Raw genomic sequence first — 27,930 nt, forward strand, 5'->3', positions numbered from 1 at the left:
TTTGACCTTGGTATTCAACTTTAACAGGAACATATTCTAAAGGTACCACCTTATCACCCCTGTAAGTTTTAAAAACTAAACTTGTAGGCTGAATCATTTTATTGGAAATTTTTCTAAATTCATTTATAGACATTACCGAAACTTTTCCCCCCGTATCAAGTTCCATGCTAACTGGTTTGTTTTCAATTTTAACTTGAACCATTATTGGCGGTCTTTTTGGCTCTTCCTCTCTTAACATGTGCGTTCTGGAGTTAAATCCATAGATGGGGGACCTCATTTTTCGAATCATAATCATTATTTGCCTCAACTTTCTTTTGTTTAACCTGGCGGTTTTTCCTAGACAAATAACACGCCTTTTCGATATGTCCAATTTTTTGCAAAAGCGGCATTCACTTGTTGCAAATCTACAGTTGTTTTTATTGTGATTTGCTCCTAAGCAACGCGAACAAGTTTCATTTTTACCTTTATTATTCTTAGCAACAAAGTTTTGTTTCCGCGGTTTGGACACATTTTTCTTGGTTTTAAGTACCTTCAGTTCTACGAAATTTCCTATAATCTCATTTGAACCCTTAACCGCCTTTTCTATCGCCAAAGCTATCTTTAATGTTTTCTCTAAATCGATATCATCTTCCTGAAATAATCGATCTAAGATATTACGATCTCGTAGACCGCTAACGAAAACATCCTTTAACATTGTATTTAGCATATCCTCTTTATATTCACAAGGAATCGCTAACGAGCGTAATTCAGTGACATAACTACTAATTGATTCCCCCTCATGCTGTTTTCTGTTAACAAACATGTGCCGACTAGGTATTATTACAGCTTTAGGATTTAAATGATCCTTAAGAACCTTTTTTAGTTCGGTAAAAATTTTATCTGAAGGATTATCCGGAGAGAGTAAATTTTTCAATAAATTATACAATTTCGCATTCAAGCTTGAGATCAGAACTTTCCCTCGCTTTGCCTCTGGAACATTTTGAATGTCCAAAAAAGCCTCAAATCGTTCTATGAACGAATCAAAATTTTCTACCGTTTCATCGAACTTATCAAAAGAAACAGAAATTTTGTCTTGTTTATGTTCCGATTTCTCTTGCAATGCGACCATTAAAGCTTCATTCTGTTTTATCAATTCTTTAATTAACTTCTCCATCCTTTCAAAATAAAAATCAAATAACTTTCTTACCTTTTGCAGTTTTCGGGGAATTCCCTAAATCCAAGTTTCGGTTTTACCACTACTTTTACGCATGTAACCGAGTGCGCCGAGTCGGGAACGATTTGCTAGCCTCGTCGCCAACTTGCTGTGTCTAGCGGTGTGGGTTCAGTGAAATGCATGACGAACCAAAACAGAATAGTTCACGGCACAAACATTTATTTCTAACTAACTAATAAGGCAGCAGTGATGCGCTATTTACGCAGTTACATTACATTCTACTCTACTCTCGTTCACAGAGGTTCTCGGGTATAAGAGTACTGATATTCTCGAAATCAGATGCTACAGATAGTGCATTCACTGCCCTTGAGTGTTCACCATAAAAAAATTATATAAATGTCCATTATGTAATGAATTTTTCCCAAACATAAACTTTTTATTACATTTGCAAATGGAACATGAAATAACCATTGATAAAGAACACAGAGAGAGAGAGAATTCTGTGTGTTTAATGATTTTATGCTGTGGAAGGAGAATTACATATGTAGATCATATCAGTAGGAATGTGATATATTAATACATATATAAAATCGCATCGAAAAGTAATTGCCCTGCGTTTTCGCAATAGACGCACATTACTCGACTTTTAATGCTAATTTAGCAACATAACAGAAACAAATTAGCAATCAGATACCAAACAAATATAAACACATCTTAATCCCGTTTTTCCCCGTGTATTTTCCTTTTCTCCCTAGACCCCACATGATATTTACTTCCGTTGGCATAATGAAATGTCGCCCATGGAGCCAAGTTGCGCAACCAAGGCTGTTCTCCGAACCTTATCCCATTTCATCTAATAATTAATGTTTTGTGCTTTCATTTCATCATTGTATTAGGGAAAAAAATTAATATTTGTTTCTCTATATATTATTCAAATGAATAATGAATTAATTTAAAATTAAGAACATTTTGTAATAAATGTGACAACTTGTATTATTTTATTGTATATCTGAAAGGAATCTGTTTAGATATAAATTATTTACATAATCTTTGGATGGAAAAACTATCATGTAATATATTTAAACAAAAGATCTACTGGAAGAATTTTTAAATTTTTGCATGTTCAGAATTTTTAATGTGTATATAAGTTTGTTCTGAATAGTTTTGAAAAATATATTGCACCCACACTAAATTTAAATAACAAATTTTTATCCTGTGAAATACCCTCAAATTTTAATATGAATGAGCCATTGTGAAGCTGCCAAGGTATTTTCATAGTAAGCTAATATCAATTTAAGGCTTAAAAATGACTTCAAAGATGGACTCTAGGCTTTTCTAGTGTAGATACGAGCCAGTTTTCCTCAGAAAGTCCTTCACAGAGACATCCATCGTTTTAGGTTGATAGCCCTTATGTGCTATAATCAAATAAATTAAACCAAGCTTTCGTAAGGATGTGATATTCTTTCTTCCTTATTATTATGGATCCTGTTTTTTAAAGTTGTCAAGATTTTTGATGAATCGACAATGTGAACTATTCTGAAACATCTGGCAGCCCCAACAATGATGATTTACAGTTTACTTATAATGAGAAAAGCTTCGAGGAGACCATGTGATCATATTTCTTCCCATGCAAATGTTAATAATTCATAATCACTCAGAATTCTCTCATCACAAGAAGAGCTCTCAGTATTCTATATGTTAATGAATTTTATTTATATTTTAATCGTAAAATTCTTAATTTACTGAGAAGTGAGGAAGATTCTTGCTATATCTTTCTTTCAAGAAATGCACATATTTTACATCACATTCGAATATGCAAAAATGGACATTCAATAAAATTTCACATCAGTGAAAGCATTTAGAGGTGCAGCTTGAAAATTTGCTAATGAAAGAAAAGTACATGTTTTAACAGCTGGTTTAGTGGTTTCAGAATACTGTTTGTAACAGCGTAAAGTGAAAGAAACACTACAAAAATGTGACTATTCACTGAAACATTTTTACGAGAGAGATGTATTCTCTGCATATGATCCACCAACCAAATATGTGAATAGGTGGCCCTGAAAAAATTTTGAACATAGCAGAAAATCCGTTCATACAGCAAAAAACCAAAACTGGAATGATTCTTCCATAACGCTGTATAAATGACAAATTATGCCAAAAAACTGAAAAATTCTTTCTCACTCAGTTTCTAAATAGAGAGCCATCCACATTCATGCCAAAAGTTGTTGACCATCTACAAGAGGGAGTGACAATTTATTCAAACTTCTGGTGAGAATAAAGACAAGAACTGGTAAATACCAGCTTTCAGATATTTTTCTGTAGACAATAAATTTCATTTTCTTGATCTAATAACAGCTGCTCATATATAAAATATAGAAAGACTGTGGAGCTTCGCTAAGTGGTGGAATAAAAATCGAAGATGCACGTTAGTAGATAGAATATACGGGTTCTGCGCCATGTGGCACTGTGGCGCTAGGACTGTGGGGGGTACAAGGGGGGTATTTGCGGAGGAGCACGCGGGGTTGCTACGTCATCAACCACGCGGCTTAACCCCGGAAGCGTTTCATCCTGTTCGTGACGTCATCACGCATTATCACCATCTTGCTATTGCTACGTCAGCCCGCAAGTTTTATCCTGTTTGTGTGTAATCCGGTTTCATGTCCGCGCTTATCAATCAACGCAGAACTCTCTGCTGCACTGATGTCATACTAAATCCACAACCTGATTGCAACGTGCAGATACATGTTAGAACTTCTAGAACATTCTATTTAGTTCAGCAATGGCCGCTAGAGGGTAGTAGTCTTACACATAGCGCTTTCTAATTGGTTCTCCTGGATCCTGACCAAGGCCGATATAAAGACGTGCTGGACCCTTTTTCATTATTTCTGTTCGTGCTGTATGCTTCGCTCCTGCTTCCACCCTTCCTGTTTGAACCAAGATGTGTTGTTCGAAGTAAGTATTTTATCGTATATCTTTTTCTCGTTTGTATTAATAGATTCTATGTTAATATTTAGTCTATCTTTAGTAGATGTTAATATCTATTTATTTTTATTAGATAATAATATTTAGTTTATTTTCAATAACTGTTAATATTTAGTTTATTTTTATTAGATATCATAAATAGTTTTTATAAATTCTCTTTTATTTTTCTTTCAGATTTTTACTTGTGATTATTTTAGTTGAACCCATTTCGTTTTAACGTAAGTCGTTCATTTTCCACACCTTTTTTTTTTAATTTTATTCAATATTTTTTTCGCTATTATTTATAGATTACATTTATTAAGTTTCTGGCAAAATATGATACCTAATGTAAATTCTTTTCGTTATATATTTTTTAACGATACTCTTATGTTTTAATGTGAATATTACCCAATCGCGCATTTCTTAAATTATGTACAGCATACTTTCCTTTTTCTAATGCAATTCTTTTAATTAAATTAACAATACTTCGTGTTTCCATGTAAATATACATTTATAAAATTGATGATTTGCCCTTTGCATTCTTTTGTTTAACGCTGCCATATATTTTTAATTAGTTTATTTTCGTTTTACTTTTATAAGTAAGTTTATTTTAAGCTAATATTACTATTCTAATTAGTCATATTTATTTGCTTAATATTTTTTTTTCATAAACAGTTGAATTTTTTCTTTGTTTTTTTCAGATGGAACATACATCTGAGGCTATGCTTTTAAATAACGAGGCTGCTCAACCACAAACCAACGTAGGTATTTTTCTTTTTTTTTTTTAAATTGTATGTTTGAGAATTTTTGAGTTATAATACTTAATTTTGTACTCTTATATTTTTAGATGGATGCTGAATATGTTTTTGAACATGAAGACATGCCTTTGGACGATCAAACGATTGATATGGATTTTGGTGACCTTACAGCATCCCAGCTGGATTCGCCTTTTGTTGACACCCCAAATTTAACTTGCCTGGAGTGCAATAAAACCTTCGCACACGAAAGAAGCTTGACAAGGCATATCAATGTACAACATTCAACTGCCAAAAATATTTGTGTTATCTGCAAGAAGGAGTTTTCTCGCAGGGATAGTTTAATGAGACATATGAAAATGCATTCAGAACCCCAGAAATCCATGCCATCTCGCTCAGTGAAACGAGCAGCTTCCCCCACCACCATGCCTGCTTCTAAACGACCACGACAAGAACGCCCACCCTGCCTTGGTACGTTTGATACAAAGGTCTTTTATCCCAGTGAAGACACCAAGAATGACTGACAAGTATTTTTAGAATTTTCAAGAACCTGAAGTCGCAGGCAAGATTGAACAAGCTGCCGCACAATACCAAGGTACTTGAATGCTTGTGTGAAGAAGGTCAGAAAAGTTTCAGAGATCGAGGAGGAGACATGCACCCCTTATTTTCGGTCCAGATGCAGCACCACTCTCACGGGAGAAATGCCTGATATGCAAACAGCTATTGAGAAGGTAAGGAGATTTATTTTATATGAATTATGTATACAGTGTGCAACATAAGAATTAGTGTCACTCATGAAATATTTTATTTTTATAGGTGCTGGATTCTCTAGAAAAGTTTATAAGAAAAGGTTCAGGATGTGTTTTAGACTCCGTGCAATACCTCAAGCTCAAGACCGCTGTCTACAAACCCCTGGCGGCCTCTTCTTAAATTACTCTACCGAAAGCCTTAGCCTGTAAGAAGGCAGTTCTCAATATCCAAAATGAGGACCACAAATGTCTGGTGTGGAGGGTCTTGGCGGCCCTTCATCCCGTTGAAGATCGTCAAGATCATTCATACAGAGTTTCACACTATAGGCCCTATGAAGGAGAAATCCATATAGATGGTCTGTCCTTCTCTACCCCCATTCACCTAACAGAGAGTAATATCAGCGATGAGGATTATCAACATGCGAATAGAGTCTGGGAAGAATTCGGATTACATCATCTAGGAGACTACCACGACCTCTATGTAAAAAGTGATGTTTTGCTTCTGGTGGATATTTTTCAAAGCTTTAGACAACTGTGCCTTGATTTTTACAAAGTGGATCCGGCACATGTTTACACAGCACCTGGTCTGGCTTGGCAAGCTTCTCTACGCTGGAGTTACTCTCTGATCCTGATATGTACCTCTTTATAGAAAAGGGCATTCGAGGTGGCATCGCTATGATTTCACATCGCTTCAGCCAAGTCAATAATAAATATATGGAAAATTATGACCCAACGAAGCCATCATCTTATATTATGTATTTGGCTGCCAATAACCTTTACGGGTAAGTATCCTTTCCAAATGTTTAGATATAATATTTTCTCTATTATTTACTTCTGATATTCATTATTCTTATTCTGTCTTTTTAGATGGGCCATGAGCCAAACTTTACCAACCCAACTTCCGGTGGCATGACGGACCTCTTAACTTCATGGAGTTGGCTGACGATGCGGAAGAAGGATATATCCTTGAAGTTGATCTGGAGTATCCAAGGGAACTTCACGATCACCATTCGGACTATCCTCTTGCTCCCGAACAAGTCGTCGTGATTCCTGATATGTGGTCACCTTACACTCGAGATCTTGCAATCAAATTCCAAATCCCATCGAGCAGTTCTATCAAACTGGTGCCAAGTCTACGACCTAAGCATCGGTACGTGGTACATTACCGAAATCTAAAGCTGTATGTTTCACTAGGGCTTCACGTGACCAACATCCATCGAGTGCTGACGTTCAAACAATCTCCTTGACTTGCGAAATACATTGACTTCTAGGCAACGTAAACTGGCTAAATCTTCATTCGAAAAAGATTTATTTAAACTATTAAACAATTCAGTTTTCGGAAAGACCATGGAAAATCTCAGAAAACGTACCTGCATTGATCTGGTTCATCGAGAGAAACGAGCCAAGAAGTTAATCGCTGCTCCAACATTTCATTCCTTCAAGATCATCACAGACGATCTGACAGCCATTGAGCGACGAAAAACCAGCTTGGTTCTGAATCGTCCTATTTATGTAGGCTTCAGCATCTTGAACTTATGAAAAACGTTAATGTATCAATTTCACTACGGATATATCAAGAAATCATACGGATTAAAGGCCCGTTTATTATTCACAGACACCGACAGTCTTTGTTACGAAATAGAAACTGATATTTACCAAGACATGGGCAACAATTTCAACTTATTTGATACCTCAAATTACCCAGAAAATCATCCCCTCTACAGCCTTACCAATAAAAAGGTGATTAGTAAAATGAAAGATTAACTATCTGGAAAAATTGCCCAAGCATTTGTTGGACTCAAGCCAAAAATGTACAGCCTACTCAGTAACTCTACTGAGAAAAAAACTGCTAAGGGCGTATCGGAAACCATTCTTAAAAGACAGATTCGTCATGTGAACTACGTTAACTGTCTTTTACAACAACAACACGGGGTCTTGCGCATGCGCAACGTATTGCTAGCCACAGTCATCAGATAAAGACTGTGGCCTACACGAAAGCTACTTTGTGTCCTTTTGATACGAAACGGTATCGTTTAGACGATGGGATATCGTTCTATGCATACGGACATTATGCCATGTAATTTTTAGTTTGAATAATTTTATCTCAAAATTCTCTGTACATTCAATCAAAATTCTAAAAGTATTTTATTGTGGAAATTTATGATGTAAATAAGTGTAATGATATGTCTTCAAACTTAAATAAATGTTTATTTAAATATATTATTTCTTGTTTTGTACTTTAAAAAACTAAGAGAGAGTTCTTTTAATCTTTTTAAGAAAATGTTTAACACGTTAGAATATTTTAATCAAGTTACAATAATTAATCTGGCAAATTAGAAAAATTAATTTTAGTTTTAACAAAAAATGGAAAGTTAGAAAAAAATAAAATCTAGTGGAACAGCTATAAATAGAATTGTTTTTCGAATAAGAATTTAGTTGAAATGGAACTGTTGAAATTAAAGCATCCTTTCACGATGTTAGCTGCTGGTCTTAGTGGTAGCGGAAAAACCATGTTTATTAAAAAATTAATGGACCACCAAATGATCACTCCTTTTCCTCCTAAAATTATTTGGTGCTATGGTGCTTATCAAAGTCTTTACGATGAGATGAAAGATATTGAATTTTGTGATGGTTTGCCTGAAAACATCCACACTTTATCAAATTCTGTGATTATTATTGATGATCTTATGCCGGAACTCGGAAATGATATAAGATTGACTAAGTTATTTACCAAAAGATCTCATCATCGAAATCTTAGTGTTATTTTCATTGTACAAAATTTGTTTTATAAAGGTATTCGGGAAATGTCTTTGAATGCTAATTATTTAGTGCTCTTTAAAAATACAAGAGACAAGTCTCAAATTATGCATCTGGGAAGGCAGTTATATCCAGGAAAGAACAAGTTTTTTCAAGAAGGGTATCAGGATGCTACATCTAAACCTTATAGCTATTTACTGGTTGATCTCAAACCTGAAACATCTGACGCCATGCTTCTGAGAACGGGGCTTTTTCCAAACGAAAAATACTACATCTATCAGCCTCGCTAGTCATTTGCTGGTGAGCTGTGAACGAGTGAAGATGTCTGTGGTGATCGACTTTGAAGGCTTCCAATATTCTTCAAGACAGTTTGTTATTAAAGAACTTGCAGCTTTTGCGGTAGGGGACCCAAGGTTCCCATTCCTGATATGTGGACTTTTCAACCCCCATGTTCCTTTGAAGATTTCAGCAAGAAAACACAACTCACGTTTTCGTGGGTATCTCGGAATATACATAATATGGACTGGACATGTGGAGAAATGTCATATACAGATTTAAATTTAGTCCTTCAGATGCTGTTTCGTTCATTTAAAAAAATATATGTCAAAGGTCTGGAAAAAAAGAAATTTTTTCAAAATCATACCAGAAAAGAAGTGATTAATTTGGATGATGTAAACTGTCTCCGTTTTTGTGACTTACCTCCAAGAGAAATAGTCTGCCCTTATTTGCATGTGAAAAACTTTTCACACTGTGCTGTTCAAAAAGCCGCCGCTTATGCACGCTTCGTAGAGACTCTATAAAAGCCCAACACTTTTTTCTTTCCTGTCATTCGTGTATAAAATGTCGAACTGTTCGCAGCACCAATTAGAGCAAGTGAAACTCATCTCGAAAAGTAAATTTTCAAGTGATTTGCTTCGCAAGTGTCCCAACAGTGTCATAAAAACTGTGTGTGAGTGTGCCTTAAACTTGCTTCGAGGTCATCTTGCCGTTTCCCCCAAGCGAAAGGCTCAATTAGCGCCTTATAAACGAAGTTTACGAAAACTTGCCAATAAAAAAGTACCTCTTTATAAGAAAAGAAGACTGATTGTACAAAAAGGGGAAGGTTTTTTAAGTGTTCTCTTACCTGCGGCTATTTCTGTCATTAGTTCTCTTATTCATGGAGTTCAGTAAGAAACTTCTCATCGTACCAGAAGAAAGACGACAAACGGTGGAACATCTAACCGAACTGGATGAGAAAATGGATCGAATTTTAAAGAAAAAAGACCTTGATGAAAGTGAAAAAGCAGCTTTGTATCTGCACGTACTCCAGAAATATATTACCTATCAATTACCACCACCCGTTGAAAAACCAGAGAAACCTATGGAAAAGAAAGAAGACATTTTGGTGAAGAAAGAAGAAATTCCTACGGAAGATCCATTTGAGAAAAAAGTTGGGAATGTGGCTCCTTTAAAATACAAGTCTCAAGCAAAAGACATTTATCATCATGCGAAGAAACATATTTCAGATGGAGGTGAACTCATTTATCGGGATCAAGTCGTTCCAGGGACTCATGTTGTAACACTCATCAATCATTTTTTTAAGAAATAAGAAAAAACCAGTTGTTGGACAAAATGAATTTTATGCTGTGTTAAAAGAATTAGGTTTACTTACTATGTATGATGTTTATAACAAATTAAATGTCATGTATGTTCGAAGAAATGTATGGATTAGATATTAAATAAAACAATGTTAACTTGATATATGTGTCTTTATTGTGTTCTTAGGAAAAAGATACTTTTCCGAAATTAAAAATAATTATGAAAGAGAAAAAAAAGATAAAAATGTTTTTTCTAAGACGGAAAAAGTTTTATTTACAGTTTTTAAGATGAAAAATTTCAGTTTATTTTAAGTCGAAAAAAATTCATTTAGATTTTTTTTAGGTCGAAAAATTTTCACTTTAATTTTTTTAGGGAGAAAAATCTCCACTTTTATTTTGTCTATGGGAAAACACATGTTAATTTTAAAATGTAAGGGGGAAACGTTACACTTTGTTTTTATAAAGTCGAAAAAAAATTCATTTAGATTTTTTTAGGTCAAAAGAATTTCACTTTAATTTTTTTAGGGAGAAAAATCTCCACTTTTATTTTGTCTATGGGAAAACTCATGTTAATTTTAAAATGTAAGAGGAAAAAGTTACACTTTGTTTTTATAAAGTCGAAAAAAAATTCATTTAGATTTTTTTAGGTCAAAAGAGTTTCACTTTAATTTTTTTAGGGAGAAAAATCTCCACTTTTATTTTGCCTATGGGAAAACCCATGTTAAATTCAAAATGTAAGGGGAAAAATTTACACTTTGATTTTGAAAAGTCGAAAAAAATTCATTTAGATATTTTTAGGTCGAAAAATCTCCACTTTTATTTTTTTAGGTCGAAAAGTGTTATTTGTGTTGTTCTTCATATGAAAACGTTTCGTTGTCATTATAGTTAAAACTCAATATGCTTTTATATAAGTTGAAAAAATTTATTCAGTCAGAAAAATAAAACACAAAAGAAAAAATACATTTCAAATATTTTATTGTTAAAAAATCATTCTTACACCATAAGTTTTTTTCACAAATTAATACAGGTTAAAATCACTCATTTTACATAAATTTTCAATAATAGCAAACATAGATTGGCTTCGTTTCAATACATAATAAATACAGTATGCTCCACATACATTAGAAGTTACACTCTGTAATAGAATATTATTCCATTTTACATTTGAACAGTGAAATCCATAAACATCTGGAGATTGTCCATAAGAATCAAAAATTTCTAATTCTTCATCTTGAAAAAAGACTACCCTATGCGCTCCAGGTTCTGTGGACTTGTCTGTATTCACAACGATGGCTGATCTTTTAATTAAGGGAGGTATTTTATCTGCTGGATAAACTCCTCGAAAGACAGCTGCTGCTTCACGAGATAAAATGTCTTGTATAATACGACCATCCATCAGTTAAAGTCAAAAATGATGTTCCTCGATTTATTAATTTCAATCACGTTATCAAATTCTGCAAAGATAATCACACACACGGTTTGCTCGAGAGGTTGGCTGAACTTTAACTCAATCCGTAGATTAGAATGCTTAATGAGATTCATATGCTCTCCATCACAAAGGTCTGGTGATAATTCGAAACCAAATAACACGTTACTTTGTAAATAGTCTTCTCTCGAGATAAAAATGCTTTTATCTTGCTGGGATTTATTGAAAAACAGGCTAGGATAAGCTCGAATATAATTGTTGTTATCAAAATTTGGTTCCAGTGGATTGTAAGGCACAGGCTGTCCGTCGACGTACACTCCAATGAAATTCAGGTAATAATGTTTAAACTCAAATGGTGACTTGGCAAAATTTCCGCTATCAACACATCCAATTACAATTCTTTGACGCATCTGACCAACAAAAACATTGTCTTGTATCAAGGACATGCTATTTTGGGGAATGGAATAGACTTTACATAATACTCTATTAATAGGATACTTGGCATTACTCTTATCTAATGCTTTGGCATGACCTAGGATAACTCCAGGGCTCACACGCATTTTTCTCACGAAAAGAGATACATGTTCTAAAACCACTTTATGGCCTGCTTTTCCTTGCAAACAAAACTCCGGCTTGCTTCTGATAAGAGTTAATTTAACATCCACCATATTTAATAAAAGCCTTTCTTGATGAAATAAATCAAAATGAATGCCACCAATCATATCAACAGTATAACTCAGTTTGAAAAAGGAAGATCGCTTCTCTAGATCTTTGTCATACATTTCAGCTGTCAGTTTTGAAGTTTTACTATCATAGCCGTGATTGAGCAAAGTTTCAATGTAAGCTCTATATGGGTATGTGTTACTAGAAGAAGACACCAGTCGTTCGTTTAATGTGACATCCACCTGAGAAAATAAAGAATGCAGGAATAAATTTACTGGGCCGATGCTAGCATCTTTATCCAGAGGTGAACCATTCGTTTTTATTATTTTTGCTCTCACGTAGAGTTGTGTTTGTGACAGTTCAATATAATCTTCTCCACTGCCTGAAATATCGAATTCTACGGGACCTCCGTCAAATACATTAGATAGAGGATGAAACTGAACCCATTGACCGCTTTGAATCGCCGTATGAGTTCCAGGTAAATGAAAACGTTCTAATTCGGATTTAACACATTCAGGGGAATCTTTCATGATAAAAGTCATTATGAATCGAAAATATCACGTCTTCTCTGCTTCACAGCTTTCGGAGAGCTTCTCTGCTTCACAGCTTTCGGGGGACAGTTTTCGCTTTCTTTTTATACTTACCACTACCAACCATGGTCTGGGCTTTACGAATAGCTTTTGCCGCTAATACTTTTCCAGCCTCTTTGGCTCTCTGTTTAGCAGCAGACTTAATGTTTTCACCTGCCAACACATCATTTGCAATGAGAGCTCCGGTGCGCAAAGCTTCTTTTCCCACCGTTTTGGCTCCTTTCACAAACAAAGGCATAGCAGAGTGAAATAGACTGTGAAAAAATCCACCGAGACCATAGCCCTTTTGATAGGGTTGACCTTGGTAATAAGGAAGCCCCGAGACGGTTTGATAATGATTTTCATAATTTTCAGCACAACATTCGTATGGTACGAGCATCTTGATGTCTTTTTTACAAATAAAACTTTTCTCTTCTGTTGTCATATTTATAGGATTTGTCGCCTTCGGAAATGAAGCACAAGAATTAACTTACCCCTCTCAAAAGGAACGAATGTACCTGAATTGAGCCGGATTTCCATTTCGATTGTATTAAATGAATTTCTTGCTACTGGTACATAATGCGGTCTGTCGTAATGTACATTTACGGTATCGCCATCTTTTCCGGTAACTGTCACGACTCTTAAGAGGGGAGCTTGCACATTATGAACAATCTGAGGCGAAACGATGTCACTATACACATAAAGTAATGTATAAGCTGAATGCAGATCCCCCACATATGGACTATTCCAAGTACCTTCGACAATCTGCGGTTCGAAGCCTAATAAACTTGCCAACCCCGAATCATAAAAGATTAACCGAGCTCCATTTTACGTGACAATTTTTACTCTTTTTGTTGAACGATCATACTGTAAGGATATTTTATCTTTAATTGATGCTAAAGTCATGGCCTTTAAGAGATCTGAGACACTTTCGTAACATCCTGGTGGTATTTTTCTATTGGCAACTTCCCTTACACCTGAAGAGTCACCCAAATCAAAGCCAAAGAGATTGTTGTCTTTGTTAATATTGTACCAGGTATGCGGGTAAATGATCTCAGAAAGACCAACTTCCCATTCCCCGTTCAAAGATATGGGTACAGGCAATTGAGTAATGAAATGAGAGATAGTATTTTCTGGAAAATAACGTTGAGAGCTATCACTAGGTAACGTCATATAGAAAGACATCTTGGCAAATGACGATTCTTTATACGATGTGGAGTTTTTATATTCTTTTCACATCGGTCACCCATGCATTAAATTTTGGTGGATAACCTACGAATTTCACATAGTATTCCGCCACACCGTTTCTCTTTCTTTCTCGCAACACTTTTTCAACAAGATAATATCCCGAATCTAAAATTTTTTGCAGTTCCTTTTCGTAAAAGGTTCCTTCAATGACTTCTCCAGTAAGGTCTTTAAGTCGATAAACAGGTGGATTTCTAGGAAGGATTTCATGGATCGTAAATATTTCTCTTGTCCAGTTACTTTCATAGCCTTTTTCAAAAATCATTTTTAATTTGCTAACGCGCACTGTATCTCCCACTTTGAGCTTAGGTTGAGGTTTAGGTAAGTCTTTATATAATTGATTCCACACTTGTTTTTCATTGTGTTTATTGACATTCGCTGGTTCAGTTTGAATAGAGCGATGCCAGGTATGATTATAACTGTGAATTAATTTATCTATTACGTCAATATAACGATATGTATTCATTTCACTGAAGTACTTCCTCATTTTGCTTTTGAGGGTTCTGTGAAATCGTTCGATGATGCTTGCCTTTACTGTACTGTTCTCAGTTGTGAAAAAACGAACTTCGTCTTTTTTAAGATAAGTTTGAACGATTTTATTCTTATACTCTTTACCTTTGTCAGTCTGTAACACATGTGGTTTTCTCTCGCTAAAAATATATTCAAGAGCTGATTTGACACTCCCCCCATAGCACAAAACATCCTCAGGATGTCCTATTTAAGTCGCAATATCCCGGGACATAGTTAGGATGTCCTAAGGATGTTGATTCTCAGATGTCCTGAGGAGATCGTAATTTAACATCCTGAGGATGTCTTATTTAAGTCGCTATGTCCCGGGATATGACAGGATGTCCTGAAGATGTTGATTCTCAGATCTCAGAGTTTTGACATTGCACATCTGAAACTTGCACATTATTTTATTTTTCATATGTATTTTACTAAGTAGTTTCTAAATGCTGTACATTAAAAATATTGATATGATTGATGATTTATTCTTGTTATTTTGTTATTAATTTTAACTGCTATTTTTTCTGACGTTTTTAAAAATTTCTTTAGTCATGGAAAAGATTTTTTTCAATGGATTAGCATTTTCTAGAATATTTGCAAAATTCTAAATAACATATTTTTTTTATAAAAAATGTATAAATTACATGTATAATTACTTACAGATTACAAACCCTACTACAAATATAGGTAAAATTAGATATAGATATATTTAATTACGGAAACGAATTTTTTTTTAAATTTGGGTATAGAGACATTAGGTATTTTTTTGGAAGCAGGAAACATGAAAAATTAGCAACTGCCTTCGCCGGGAATCGAAGGATGGACCTCTGGAATACCGGCCCAGTGTGCAGAACCACTACACCACGAAGACACGCTAGGTGTGGTGGTGGTGTATTTAATTATGGCAAAGCACACTAGGGCTATCTGCCTAAGGGGAGGGATGTCTTCATGGAGGACTTTCTAAGGGAAACTGGCTCATATACACGTTACACGTGGGGAAAACCACGAAAACACCCATGCAGCCAGCCCGTTCGCTGGATTCGAACCTCGGATCGCACTACCAGGGTTCAGCGACTTTACCGCTCGGCCGCTGGTGGGCCGAAGACACGCTAGGAAAGCGGGAGAAATACCTTATATTACTTCTCTTTTTAAAGGCCGACTTTTTTTTAAGGGGATCCAATCACTAAATCCTGGGTGTGGATATACCTCATCCAACACCTTTTTATTTCGGGCGCCACTGTAGAGACATTAGGATTTTTTTGGGAAGACGTAGAGATGAAAAATTAGCAACCGCCTTCGCCGTGAATCGAAACACGGACCTCTGAAATACCGGCCCAGCGTGCAGAACTATTACACCACGAAGGCACGCTAGGAAAGCGGGAGAAATACCTCATAAGGAAAATTTTTTTCCTCTAATTACAGGACAGAAAATGTTTTTCAATCGCGCGATCTGTTATTGATATTGAATTACAGTCGTGCGATAATTTCGCACTAAAGATACATCTCTGATGACTATCCAAGATTCTAGAAACTTTGGTCTTATATAGAGATGGTCGTCTTATAGAAATAGTGCTTAATATCAATATTTATTTATAATCTCAGAACTATTGGTCACTTTCAGAAGTGGTCGTTTGAGAGGCGATATTCTATATATTTATTTACTGATACTCTCAGATTCCAAAATTTGTTTATATTCTCAGAAATATTGGATGGAAGGTGGTCGTCCCATACATGCAAAATTTTACATTTCATTAAAAATGAATTCGGCATTATTTAACTATTTCCCTATTAATTAATTAATTAGATAAAGAAAAAATTAGGAAATAGTACTGTTTATTACGGAATAATGTAGGAAGTTCTACAGAACTATATTCTTTCGCGTCATTGCACATTGTATCCGGCAAACTACTACTTCCTCGTATTCTTCCGCAAATCCGTAAACATCTGTCTGATTTGAAACGAAATCCAAAATGGCTGCGCGTGAGGTTAACTTGTGTGGATATTTTTTGTTGCATGAAAGGTAAGTTCAGTTGCAATACTTGTATGTTTACTTTTTTTGCTTTTCGAATTTATGTCATTTTGACTGTTAAATGTTTCGCAGCTTTATGAATTGGTACCATTCTGTCGTGAATTACGTGTATCTCAATGGCTGGCTGTCTTTTCAAATATCTAATTTGCCCTGCTATCCAAATGTTTATGAGTGAATTTTTTTTAGTCTAGTTTATGCATTCAGTTTCAAAATAATATGTGTGATCAGATTGCTTATTATTTTATTGCAGCAATAAATTTATGTTAAATAGTTTGAACAATTGTATAAAAATAAGAGTTTGCATTGTTTTGTCCAAAATATGTATGGTTGAAACATTATCCTAATCTAGTTTGTAATTCAAGTTTTTTTTGGGGTACTGTTCTGTTATTGGGACCAGAATCGGAAATGTATGAACCTGTGTTCGTAAGTATGTGCATAGATGTGTATATGTAGACACACAAACATACAAATATACAAGCATACATAAATACAATTCTGAACCCGGTCCTGATAACAGAACAGTACCTTTTTTTAATCTTTTTTGAATATTTTATAAAAGGATTAAGCATTTTTCAAACTGCATATCATTTTAAGATTCGACTTGCAGGAAGACAAAATATGGTCATTCAATCAAATGCTTATGATTGCTTTTAACATTTTCTCATAAATATTGTTTGCATTTTTATTGTATTTTAGATACTTTAGTTATGTAAAGTGAACATGAGAATATTAGGAAAGCTGAAGAATATGAATAGCTACCATAATACATGTCTTTTTTCATCGAGCCCATTGTTTTAGAAACCAATGCACCATTATTATATGCTGGCTTATTTTATAGTTATATGCACTTTAATTTTATGTTCTTGTTACTGTAGTATTGTCATTATAATAAAAGTATTGATAATTTTTGTTGAATCTTGCAAGTTGCCTAACATTCAGAATTATTACTACCGAATTTTACCGATAGGTTTTTTCGAGTTGACATAATCTGTCTGATAAATAAAAAAAACTGGTGTTTAAATTATATGCATTTCTGTTAATGTTTCATTGAAAGTGAGATGGAAATATAAATGCTATCCAGAAAAGTGAATTCTTTTTGCCTGAAATAACAAACTGTACTAAATGATTAATATTTATATCATTTTAGAAATGTCAATATTAAAGTTTCTCCCCCTTCTCTTCTTTGATTTTGAAATAATTTAAAATAAAATAATATATGCATAAGTGTAATTAAGGTAAAGTGTCATTCAATAATATAATTTATTTTTACTGATATATTTATATTTCTTATCTGGGTTTTTGTTTTGGTGTTAGAAGGAGGAAAAGACTGTAATGTTTTAATTAAGGAAATAATTAAAACATTACAGTCTTTTAAATAACACAGTTACAGTAAAGCTTATTGAAGCAATCAGTACTGTGTGATTGCCAGTGATTGAATAATGTTGAAATGCATTGTTCATAAGGAAATTTGCTTATCTTTGTGTTATAAATTTTATTTTGACACAAGCTGAAATTTGAATTATTGGAAGCACTTTGAAAACCTGAATTATTTCCTGAATCATTAATCAGGCCAATATATAACTTACAAATTTTCATACAAAATTATTTCTTTGAGCATATTATAAAGAGCTCATTTAATTTTATTTGTACAAATTTTAGACAAAAGTAGCATGTAACAGTTAAAGATTTATTGAAGCCTACTTGTTACTTGTGGTAACAAAGAAGTGTGAAAGATATTGCCACATTAGCGAACATGACGATCATTGATGCTTAGTTTAGTAATTTAATAATATATTGAGAAATGCTGGGAACTTTCAGAAGTAGACATTTCAGAAATGATGGGCTTGATAAGAAATTTACATGGTTTTATTATTTATTCTTTAGTTAAGAATGGATTTTAGATGTTCATGTGAAAGAATTCTGTTTAATTATATGTGAAAGAATTGTTAAAGTTTGGCATTTAAAAAAATGAATTAATAATATGCAATTATCTTTTTATTATACATATATTACTATATATTTCTAATGCGCTATGTAAATGTCAGTGCTAAACAATTGAGATACTATTGTCAGGGCAATCTTTTCTTATACATGAAAAATTCTGATACTTTCTTATCATCTGCCCTCACAGCTTCAACTTATGCTAAAACAGCAAGAGTATGCACACGATAATAGCAAACTATGAATATGCATACCACACACATGTATTTACATGCTTTATATTTAATCTTTATTTCTGAATAGTATTCCATTGGATGAAAAATATATGAATATTGACCCAATGTATATATTTTTGTGTGTGTGCATCCTAAAATTTCTTGTTTCTTAAAAAGTGCTTATTTGAATTACTACTTGTGAACAGAGCAGTAGATGTGAACCATAAACTAACCATTTTGCCAATTTTCACAGCTTTGCAGATAGTCAGAAAGCACCAAAATTTGTAATAATGTTAAGTTTAAATGATGTTCTATACTTTTGTGTTAATTTTTCTATTCTATTAATTCTATTACTGTGTTATCAAACTTTCTGCAGGAATTTCAACTGGTTAAGATGTTATTACCATGTGGAGAAGAATTTGGTTTTCAAGCTAGAAAAAATTGCAGCTGAAGGATTTTGTAGAAGGTCAGTCAAACTGGTTTTAGTTAATTATAATTTAATTTTTTGTGAAGAATTCTCAAATTTATTTATCATAAGTGTCTAAAGGTCTTCTAAATTAAATTCTGCTTGTTTTTGAAATTTTTCATGACATTCATTCTTTGATTATTATTATTTTTATTTATTTATTTATTTATTTTTTAATTTACTAACTTATATCCAGGCACATAATGTTGCATTTAATGCCATACCTTAAATATTGTAAAATGTTAAAATAATACATTTCACTTAAAAAGGTGCTTGTGACAGTAAATTTTCTGTTACATTTAATCATATCTATAAACATTGGTATACATCATTTTTCAATAATTTGTATATTATTTTGTGCATTTCTTTTACATCCAAGATCTGGCATATGACTTGTTTTTCAAACTGATAACATGGTGTAATAATGTAATCTAATGGTTAAAGTTTACTATGGAACGGGCCAAATTTAATAAATTATTCTTTGATAGAAATTTATTCATGTGTTCAGTGTGTCTCATCTCTTTAAATTGCTAAAGTAAATTTTATGTACTTGCATTTAGGAATTTTGACTGTATCAGAGTAATTTTGTTTCAGTTATTATAACATGCAAGGGAAAAATATTCATTCATAGCTCCGTATTTAAAATTAGTTAATTAAAGTCCTTAATAAAGAGGGATGTTTTGTTGTTTTTAATGTCGATAGAGTTTAATTCAAAAATATGCCACATTAAGGGTCTTTTTAACCTAATTTAAAATTTTCATTACTTTAACATGTCCAATAATTGTTATTTTAACTCCGATATTGTAATAATATCAAAATTCGTTACTTTTTGATAGGTAATCCAAATGTAAAACAAGAAAAGAAAGAATTAAAATCTAGAAGTATATTTATTTCATACCTCTAACAAATAAAAACAACACAAGCACTTTTTACTGTCTATCTGCATAGTGTGGCATGTCCCGTAAGACTGAGATTTGTATGGTCAAATCCATGTTTCAGTTAAAGGAAAATTCATGCACAGACTTCTGATTTTCCCTTCGATTAAGGATTCTGTATATACTAGCATAAGAAATATATTAGTTAATGCAGTGTTATACATCAATATTTATAGACAATTATTGTGGCTATGTTTATTATAATTTTGTTCACTGTAATGGCTGGAGTGCCTAAACCATCATGCTGTGTAAACAAAACTCAAATCTTCATCTCTGCATACTGCTCCACTAGTGTTTAAACCACTGAAATGGTAATTATGGTAGAACATCTTTGGTGAAAATTTACTCTACTGTAACCCTTGGCGAATCGTTTCTTTTTTTTATATCAAGATCGTCACCTGAGAGGATCGGCACCAATTTCAAGGTGGCCGCTACACAAAACCAAAATAAGAAGTCAAAGACATACACAAACTCTGTGTCCATGTACACATCGACCTATTAAAACAGAGAACTGCACAAACTGGGCATTGTGCACTGCCTTAACTTTGTCCATGTACACATTGATCTATTTTCACTTTAAGAAAATCAGAAAGTTAAAAATATCATAGTTACCAGAAAAAATTTGCCTCTGTCTTAACACACAGACAACCAAAAATACACAGAGAGGAATAAGTTACCAAAAATACATATTTCCTAACATAAAAACATTAAACAACAAATCTTCTAACAAAAATTAACACACAGAGACAAAAAAATAAATGAAACGTCATTTTTTTAACATAGCTTTTTCACATGCATATGTTTAGGCTTCCCACCACCATCCTCCAGGTAAGCAATTCAATTAAATTTTTCGTCTCTTAGTCACCTCAGACATACTCAAACGATGGTACCCATACCAAAATAATAAATAGCATGTTCAAAATACAAGACCATACCACTTCCGTGCAACCAAACACAGCAATTGAAAAGAATGGTAAGAACTAAAAATCTCGGACCGTACAAAAGGTTTACTATTAAAAAAAGTAGCCCCAAACTAAATTTATCACAGCACGTTGGCAGTATTTGCAGAAATAACTCCTTTTTATTGACAAAAAAAAGTTTTTTTTTTTTTTTTTTTTTTTTTTTTTTTTCCCAAAGGCTACTTTCGCCAACATTATCAACATTAGGGTTACCGAAAAACTTATTAGATGCAATGGGCTTCCACATTTCACAAACAACCAATACCACTTTGCGATTTTTTTTTCAGACAGAAACCAAGGTGTATCATACAGTAAAGATTAGCCACACCTTCATTTACTACTGTTACAAGTACTTCTTTGGTAAATTTCTGCAGTTAAATTCAAAAGTTTAAAATTGCATTAACATGATCAGATTCAGAGTCATAGCTAGGGTTTTCAGCGCTCAGGGACAACTGAAGATTTCGCGCCCCCTACTGCTTGCCAAGAATGGAAAACATTTAATTCTAAAATGTTCTAACATCAGTTTGGCGCCCCTTGGATTCTGCACCCGGGAACAGATGCCCCCCCTTGCCCCCCTCTAGCTATGCCCCTGATCAGATTTTATTTTCTGCACGTAGCTAACAATTACTTATGTGTTGTCAGATAAATGTTACCAGATGCAGTTAATTATTTTTTACTTGCCAATCTCATGAAACAAGTTTTTTTTGCTCCTGCAAGACTTTACTTTGTGTTGCAAAATAAATTCATTTTCACTCTTTTTGGACTTGCCTACACATTAAATTTAAAATAGTTTTATGAATAGGTAAGATGTGATTATCATAATTTTGTTTCTCTCTTTATCTTGGCAACTGTATATGTTGATTCAGTATCCAGGTTACCTACCAGTGGCTGATTGATAAAACTGCTCATATGTTCAGCTGGTGGTTTGAGTTTATTTTCTGACATAAAAAATTTTAAAAGGCATCCCCCATGTTTATTTTACTATAATCGAAAAATCAAATAATTGCTACTCTGTTTATAGGTACTAAATGTTAAAATATTTTAAATGCTTCCTTTAATTTGCATTCTAATAGTCATTTGTTTAAATTTAATTATTCACATATAGTAATTGTGAGTGTTTTTTTATTTTAGGTGCTGTGAAAGGCAATGACAGAGATCCAATTTATCAAGAGTTCTTATATACATAAGAATACATGGATATAAGATTGTTTTTTATGAATTCAAATAAAATGTGATAAATTGGATTAATAAAAACTATTTTGAATTTTGAAAAGTGTTTTTCCTCTGTTAATCATAGTATAGTGCCATAAATTTCTGAATGTGTTTATTTTTCATCCAAATAAATAGCTTTACAAAAATTTGTTATATTAATAGATATTGCATAATTTAGCATTATTATAAATATTTATTATAGTAGATTTAGGTGAACTACTTTTTTAGTCTCTGCAGATGAAGTCACAAAGGTAAGTGGTTAGATATTTTTCTGTATTCCCCATTAAGTAATTTTATCTGGTAAATTACCATTACTTATATACTAAAGGTGAAAGAATAAGCTTTCCTTGAAGATACAAAAATTTGCAGATATTTAAAAAAATTGGTATTCGTAAAAAAGTTCTTAAATTGCCACATATGCGAAACTGAAAATATTATATATGAAATAGTTCAGAAATATAAATATTTTCACTATTTTTTAACTATAATTCACTGCATTTGTTATATATAATCACAGTTTAAGGTAGCAGTGCTTTTCTCACTGTGATTTCTCATGTATTTTGATTCATAAATGCACGTATTTTGATTTCTCGTTTGAGACCGAATAAAAAATGAACTAAACATTCTCGTTGACATTGAGAGTTGAATAAAAGCTCACCTCAAAATAAAATGAATTAATAAATTTATGGAAAATTTTACATTGCATATATTGAGCAGAAAGAGTAAACTCAATATACTTAATGGAATTAATAATTGGTAGAGTTGATAGCAGAATAAAATGGCTTAATTGCATGGTAAACAGTAGATCTTTTGAAGTTTTTCTATGTTGCGTAAAATGCAGATTTAAATTTTTGATATTGATTGTCATATAAATGGCAATTACTGTTTTATTTTGCTCTGAAATGAATGGTTAGTAATAAAATTCTGGATGAGACAACCTTTAACATGCGCTAGAATTTACAGAGTTTAATTTGGTGCTGATTTCAACGGGTAAATTTCATTTTACTGAATTTTGCGTAAAATAATACCAATGAACCATTGCACATTATTTTCAGAACTTTTTTTTTTCAATCTAAAAGGGCTATTAGTTTTGAAATGTGACTTCATATCGTCAGTCATAAACTTGTTTCGCTTTTCATTCAAGTCTTGCCATTTGGCAAAATTCAACATATTTACCTTTAAAATCTAATATATTATTGACTAACAAGCCAAGCTATTTAAAAGCATTACACACAGTTCTTAACAATGCTTTTTTTAATTTTTAATGTGATTGATTTAAAATGCATTTAATTCATGATATATCTAATTGAAAACATTTTAGTATTTCTACATAATTACATGATATATTTCTTCATTTTTCAAATATAAAGAAGATATATAACTTTCTGGTGTCAGTATCTTATAAAATGTTTTGCTATTTCCACTGCCCCATCTGTATTGATAATCTATGCATTCATAAACTTTTAGCCTCTTTGAGTGACTGCTAAATTCTGAGGCCTTTAAGATTTTTTTTTTTTTAATTGTGTGAGTAGAAAGATAGAATTTTAGAAGAGCTTCTTGAGTTACCTTTTGAATGATATAAAGAATTGTTAACATAATGTCAAATTTTTACAACTAAATATTAAATGTAGCCTGCAGCATTCTCATGTTACGAAAACATATTTATTTATTCTGAGGAAATTTAAACATATTTATTTATTTATAGGAATTGATTTAGTTTTAAAAATGCAATTTATTCCTTTTAACAATTTCCCAACAGTGTCATCAAAACACTATAAATTCCTTACATGTTTTAAAGAAAGATGATTCATTTATGTAAAGATTATTAAATGGGTAATTTTATTATTCAATTTTTAATACAAATTAACTGAAATTAGAAACTGATTTTGTAAAATAATTTAATTATGAATAATTCAATTTGGGGGCTATTGGATGTTTAAAAATGATCAAAAGATTTTTAATATCTTAAAAATAAAAGCAAAATTTTCAGTTTTAATATTTTGTATTAATAATTCATTTTAATTTCCTTGCTCAGTTTTAATATATTCACAAATTCAGATTTAAAAACAAAATAAGTTGTATAAATATTTTCAACATTTCTGATTTTTCCATAGTAACCATAGGAGAACGATTTGAGACTATCTATGTAAAAAAAAGTAGGTTTTAGATCATCACACCTTCACATACTTTTACTGGAATTTTCCTCTGTATATATACTGGGATGTGACACTAAGCAGTTGAGAGTATGTATTTAAGAGGTTAAAGGGATATTGTAACTAGTGTTTCAAATCCTGATAACATCCCATACGCTGTCGGTGGGACGTAGATAGGATGTCCTAAGGATATACTGGGATGTGACATTAAGCGCTCAGGAGGATGAGTTTAGGAGGAAATTGGGATGTCCTGAGGATGTAAGTAAGTAGGACTTTAAATCCTAATAACATCCCATATGCTGTCGATGGGACATAGATAGGATGTTTTTAGGATACAATGGGATGTGCTTAGGAGGTTTGTGGGATGTCCTGAGGATGTAGTAAGTAGGAGTTCATATCCTAATAACATCCCGCACGCTGTCGATGGGACTTGGTTAGGATGTCCTGAGGATATCCCGGGATGTGACATTAAGCACTCGGGAGGAGGTGTTTAGGAGGTTCGCGGGATATTCCAGGATGTCCTGAGGATGCGCGCATATCCCGCGAGCAACATCCTTGGGATATCCCAAGGATGTTTTTGTGCTATGTGGGTCTGACCTGTTTTATCTTTGAGTAGAATAGCCCAAGCATATTTGGAAAACACATCAATACACGTTAGCAAATATTTATATCCATCGATGTGTTTGGCAAGAGACTGCATATCTGTCAAATCAGATTGAAACTGAGCGTTGATGCCTCTGACGAGGACGCGATTGCGACGAAAATGTTGCTGGGTAGGTTTGTGCAAAGTATGACTCTTTGCTGGTAAGCCAATTCTTGATTGTTTTGTGACTTTCTTTGCCTTTTAAAGCACGATGCAAAGCACTCACTCCACCAAAACTGGCGGGAAGGGCTGGATCGCGATACATCTGAGTCAGATTCATGGTATGTACAGCGGTGATTTTTATTAATAGAAATGTGAACGCTCATTTATAGTTTTCTCTAAAACATACAACCTCTTATTTCTACATCAACCCTTCTTATGAACGGAAAGCATATGAGTATTTATAGTGTTCCCTTAATTTTATATATATTTCTTTTTAACTTAATTATGAGACAGTAAAGAGACCATTATAAACAAATAATTTTATTTAATTTTTAAACATTCATAATATTCAATACCATAAGCACCATATTTTTCCAAATTGGTAGGACAAAATCTTTCTTTCACTTCATGAAGTACATGTTTGAGACAAACAGATTTTAAAAAGTCTTTTGTGATATAATGTGCTGGTTCAATCAGAAGTAAATAAGGCTCTTCAGTCCATACATTTCCATAAAATTGGCTATGTTGATAGAGTTTAATTTCAGAGCCAAGGAGTTGATAGTTTCTGTTTTATAAATAGCCAGCTCTTCACAGTCTATAAGTTTAAGATACTTCAAATCTCCGTGTTCTTGGATCAGCTGTTCTAGTGACGTCTTTAGAATGGTTTGAAGGCATGCTGTTTCCAAAGAAATGTCGAAGGATTCTGGAAGCTTTTCCTCGTTAATAGGTTCCTCGGATACACTTTCGTAGGCTTCACAAAAGTTCATACATTGATATACGAGGTTAGTGACGATGGTACTGATACGACTGTAATTTGTGGACAATTCTTCCCACTGGGCGATTGTAAGTCTAATATTGCTTTTCTCCACTCCTTTTACTGTTAGTTGCTTTAACGTGATGTGGTAACCATCATATTCCGCACTAAAATTCTTGGGTAGTTGCAAATTCATTGTGAACACCTCTTGCGGGCTGTGTTGAGAGAAGGTGTTCAAACACGAAGGCTCCAAATTCACACCTTTACGAGTCGGATAATATGAACTCTCGTACTTGCTGTATTGCCTGATGTGCACGGTGATCTTTCCGTTGAAAAGGGTAGGTCACACAAAGACATTGTTGCCAATATGTGTCAGCTCCTCTGGGATTGTGTCTTCAGTAAAGCGTCCATTGCGCTAAAAGAGAAAAAAATAATGATGAGTCGTTTGGTAAAAGAATAATAAGTCTGCGTTATAGCAAGAATAAACTCTTTTCGTAATACTTACTTTCTTCTTAGATGTATTATCTTAATCTATTTTTCGTTTGCTATTAGTGTTCCGCGAGATGAGTGTTTCTTTGGACTTCTCATGGTGTGGGTCAGAATTACAATCAGAATCTGAAATCGGCACATCCACGTTGAGAGGCTCGTTCTCGAACTGTTGTTCCAAATCCCTCTGAAAAATATAAATTAAAACTATAAAGGTAATGCAACACATGCAGATTTTTGTACTCAAATTAAATAGTAACATCAAATATACGAACACGAAAAAGATATATGATTAAAAACAAATACATACCTCGAATAACATGTCTTGATTCAAACAGGAAGGGCGGAAGCAGGAGCGAAGCATACAGCACGAACAGAAATGATATGAAAGGGTCCAGCGTCTCTCTTTATAGGTCTTCGTCAGGATCCACGAGAACCAATGAAAAAGCTCCAAGGGGACACTACTGTCCTCTAGCGGCCATTGCTGAACTAAATAGAATGTTCTAGAAGTTCTAACATGTATCATGCACATTGCAATCAGGTTGCAGATTTAGTATGACATCAGTGCAGCAGAGAGTTCTGCGTTGATTGATAAGCGCGGACATGAAACCGGATTACACCCAAACAGGATAAAACTTGCGGCTGACGTAGCACTAGCAAGATGGTGATAATGCGTGATGACGTCACGAACAGGATGAAACGCGTCCGGGGTTAAACCGCGTGGTTGATGACGTAGCAACCCCGCGTGCTCCTCCGTAAATACCCCCCTTTTACGCCACACAATCCTAGCGCCACAGCGCCTCATAGCGCAGAACCGGTATATTCTATCTACTCACGTTTCACTATCATCATGACACTTTGCACAATTAATATAGCAAAAATCTTTTGGGACCTTGGAATGCTTCTTATGCCATATTAAAAGCAATTGCGGAAGCAGGGCAGTAACAAAGTGTACATGAGACATGAAGTTGGCAATAATTCTGATGTCAGCTTGATGTTTAAAAAAAAATGGAAGCTGCAATACTAAAGAAGTATCGTAACATTTTTAAGAGCGTTTAATACCCCTTTCTCATGTCGATTTTTAATAACAGATGGCGCTACGAACGTTGAGCGATAAAGACTCAAATCTGTAAGACTACCTACAGCCTGGTTACTATGGCAACGACGCTTCCTTCCTCTGTACTTGTTTGGCGGGAAAGTGAGTAAGCCATAAAACACATCCCCTCAGTTGAACAAAAGACCTGCTGTCATTTCTTCCGTCTGTGACTCAGACTGCAGGGTATGTTTTGAACAGGAATAGAACTTTTTCACCTTTGTGTTGAATGAAAGATATCTGTGAGATACGTGCAGCAGTCGCTATTTCTTTTCGCAAAATTTGTTCATCACGCTTTTCAATGTTGCGTAATGTTTCATAATTTGCCGTTATTTTGCGGAAGAAAACAAATTTCATCGCGACATAAAAATTATATATAAATGATTTTATACTTGATGATATGTGTATACATATATAGCACGCACATAATATTCCATTTACTCATCCATCCATAATATTCCATAAATATGTGTTAGCACTTTCCAGAGCTTTATATATATTTTTTACTTGTATTATAAAA

The 27,930-nt window shown here is 33.5% G+C and overlaps 2 protein-coding genes and 1 long non-coding RNA gene across 3 annotated transcripts; 1 reads left to right on the forward strand and 2 right to left on the reverse strand.

The window, feature by feature from the left end:
- Positions 1-11,347: 11,347 nt before the first annotated feature.
- On the reverse strand, positions 11,348-12,583 carry LOC118206135 (uncharacterized protein F54H12.2-like). Its single transcript, XM_035378396.2, has one exon. It carries the CDS (start codon positions 12,581-12,583, stop codon positions 11,348-11,350), a length of 1,236 nt encoding a protein of 411 aa, XP_035234287.2.
- Positions 12,584-16,279: 3,696 nt separating this feature from the next.
- Positions 16,280-22,180, forward strand: LOC146993945 (uncharacterized). The gene is made up of 3 exons (XR_015043943.1): positions 16,280-16,382; positions 18,924-19,013; positions 22,039-22,180. It is a non-coding gene; the product is annotated as an uncharacterized LOC146993945 (long non-coding RNA).
- Positions 22,181-25,401: 3,221 nt separating this feature from the next.
- On the reverse strand, positions 25,402-27,783 carry LOC146993946 (uncharacterized). The gene is made up of 2 exons (XM_085826660.1): positions 26,337-27,783; positions 25,402-26,246 (listed from the first exon to the last, which is right to left on the reverse strand). Exon 2 carries the CDS (start codon positions 26,025-26,027, stop codon positions 25,551-25,553), a length of 477 nt encoding a protein of 158 aa, XP_085682786.1. The 5' UTR covers positions 26,028-26,246; positions 26,337-27,783; the 3' UTR covers positions 25,402-25,550.
- Positions 27,784-27,930: the final 147 nt, after the last annotated feature.

Source organism: Stegodyphus dumicola, chromosome 11 (assembly GCF_044657685.1).
Source record: "Stegodyphus dumicola isolate Sdum_Otavi_A_Nest chromosome 11, ASM4465768v1".
NCBI lineage: Eukaryota > Metazoa > Arthropoda > Arachnida > Araneae > Eresidae > Stegodyphus > Stegodyphus dumicola.

Coding starts and splice junctions, on each gene's coding strand:
- LOC118206135 (XM_035378396.2), bottom strand. CDS start 12,583: ATGACTTTTATCATGAAAGATTCCCCTGAATGTGTTAAATCCGAATTA.
- LOC146993946 (XM_085826660.1), bottom strand. CDS start 26,027: ATGAATTTGCAACTACCCAAGAATTTTAGTGCGGAATATGATGGTTAC.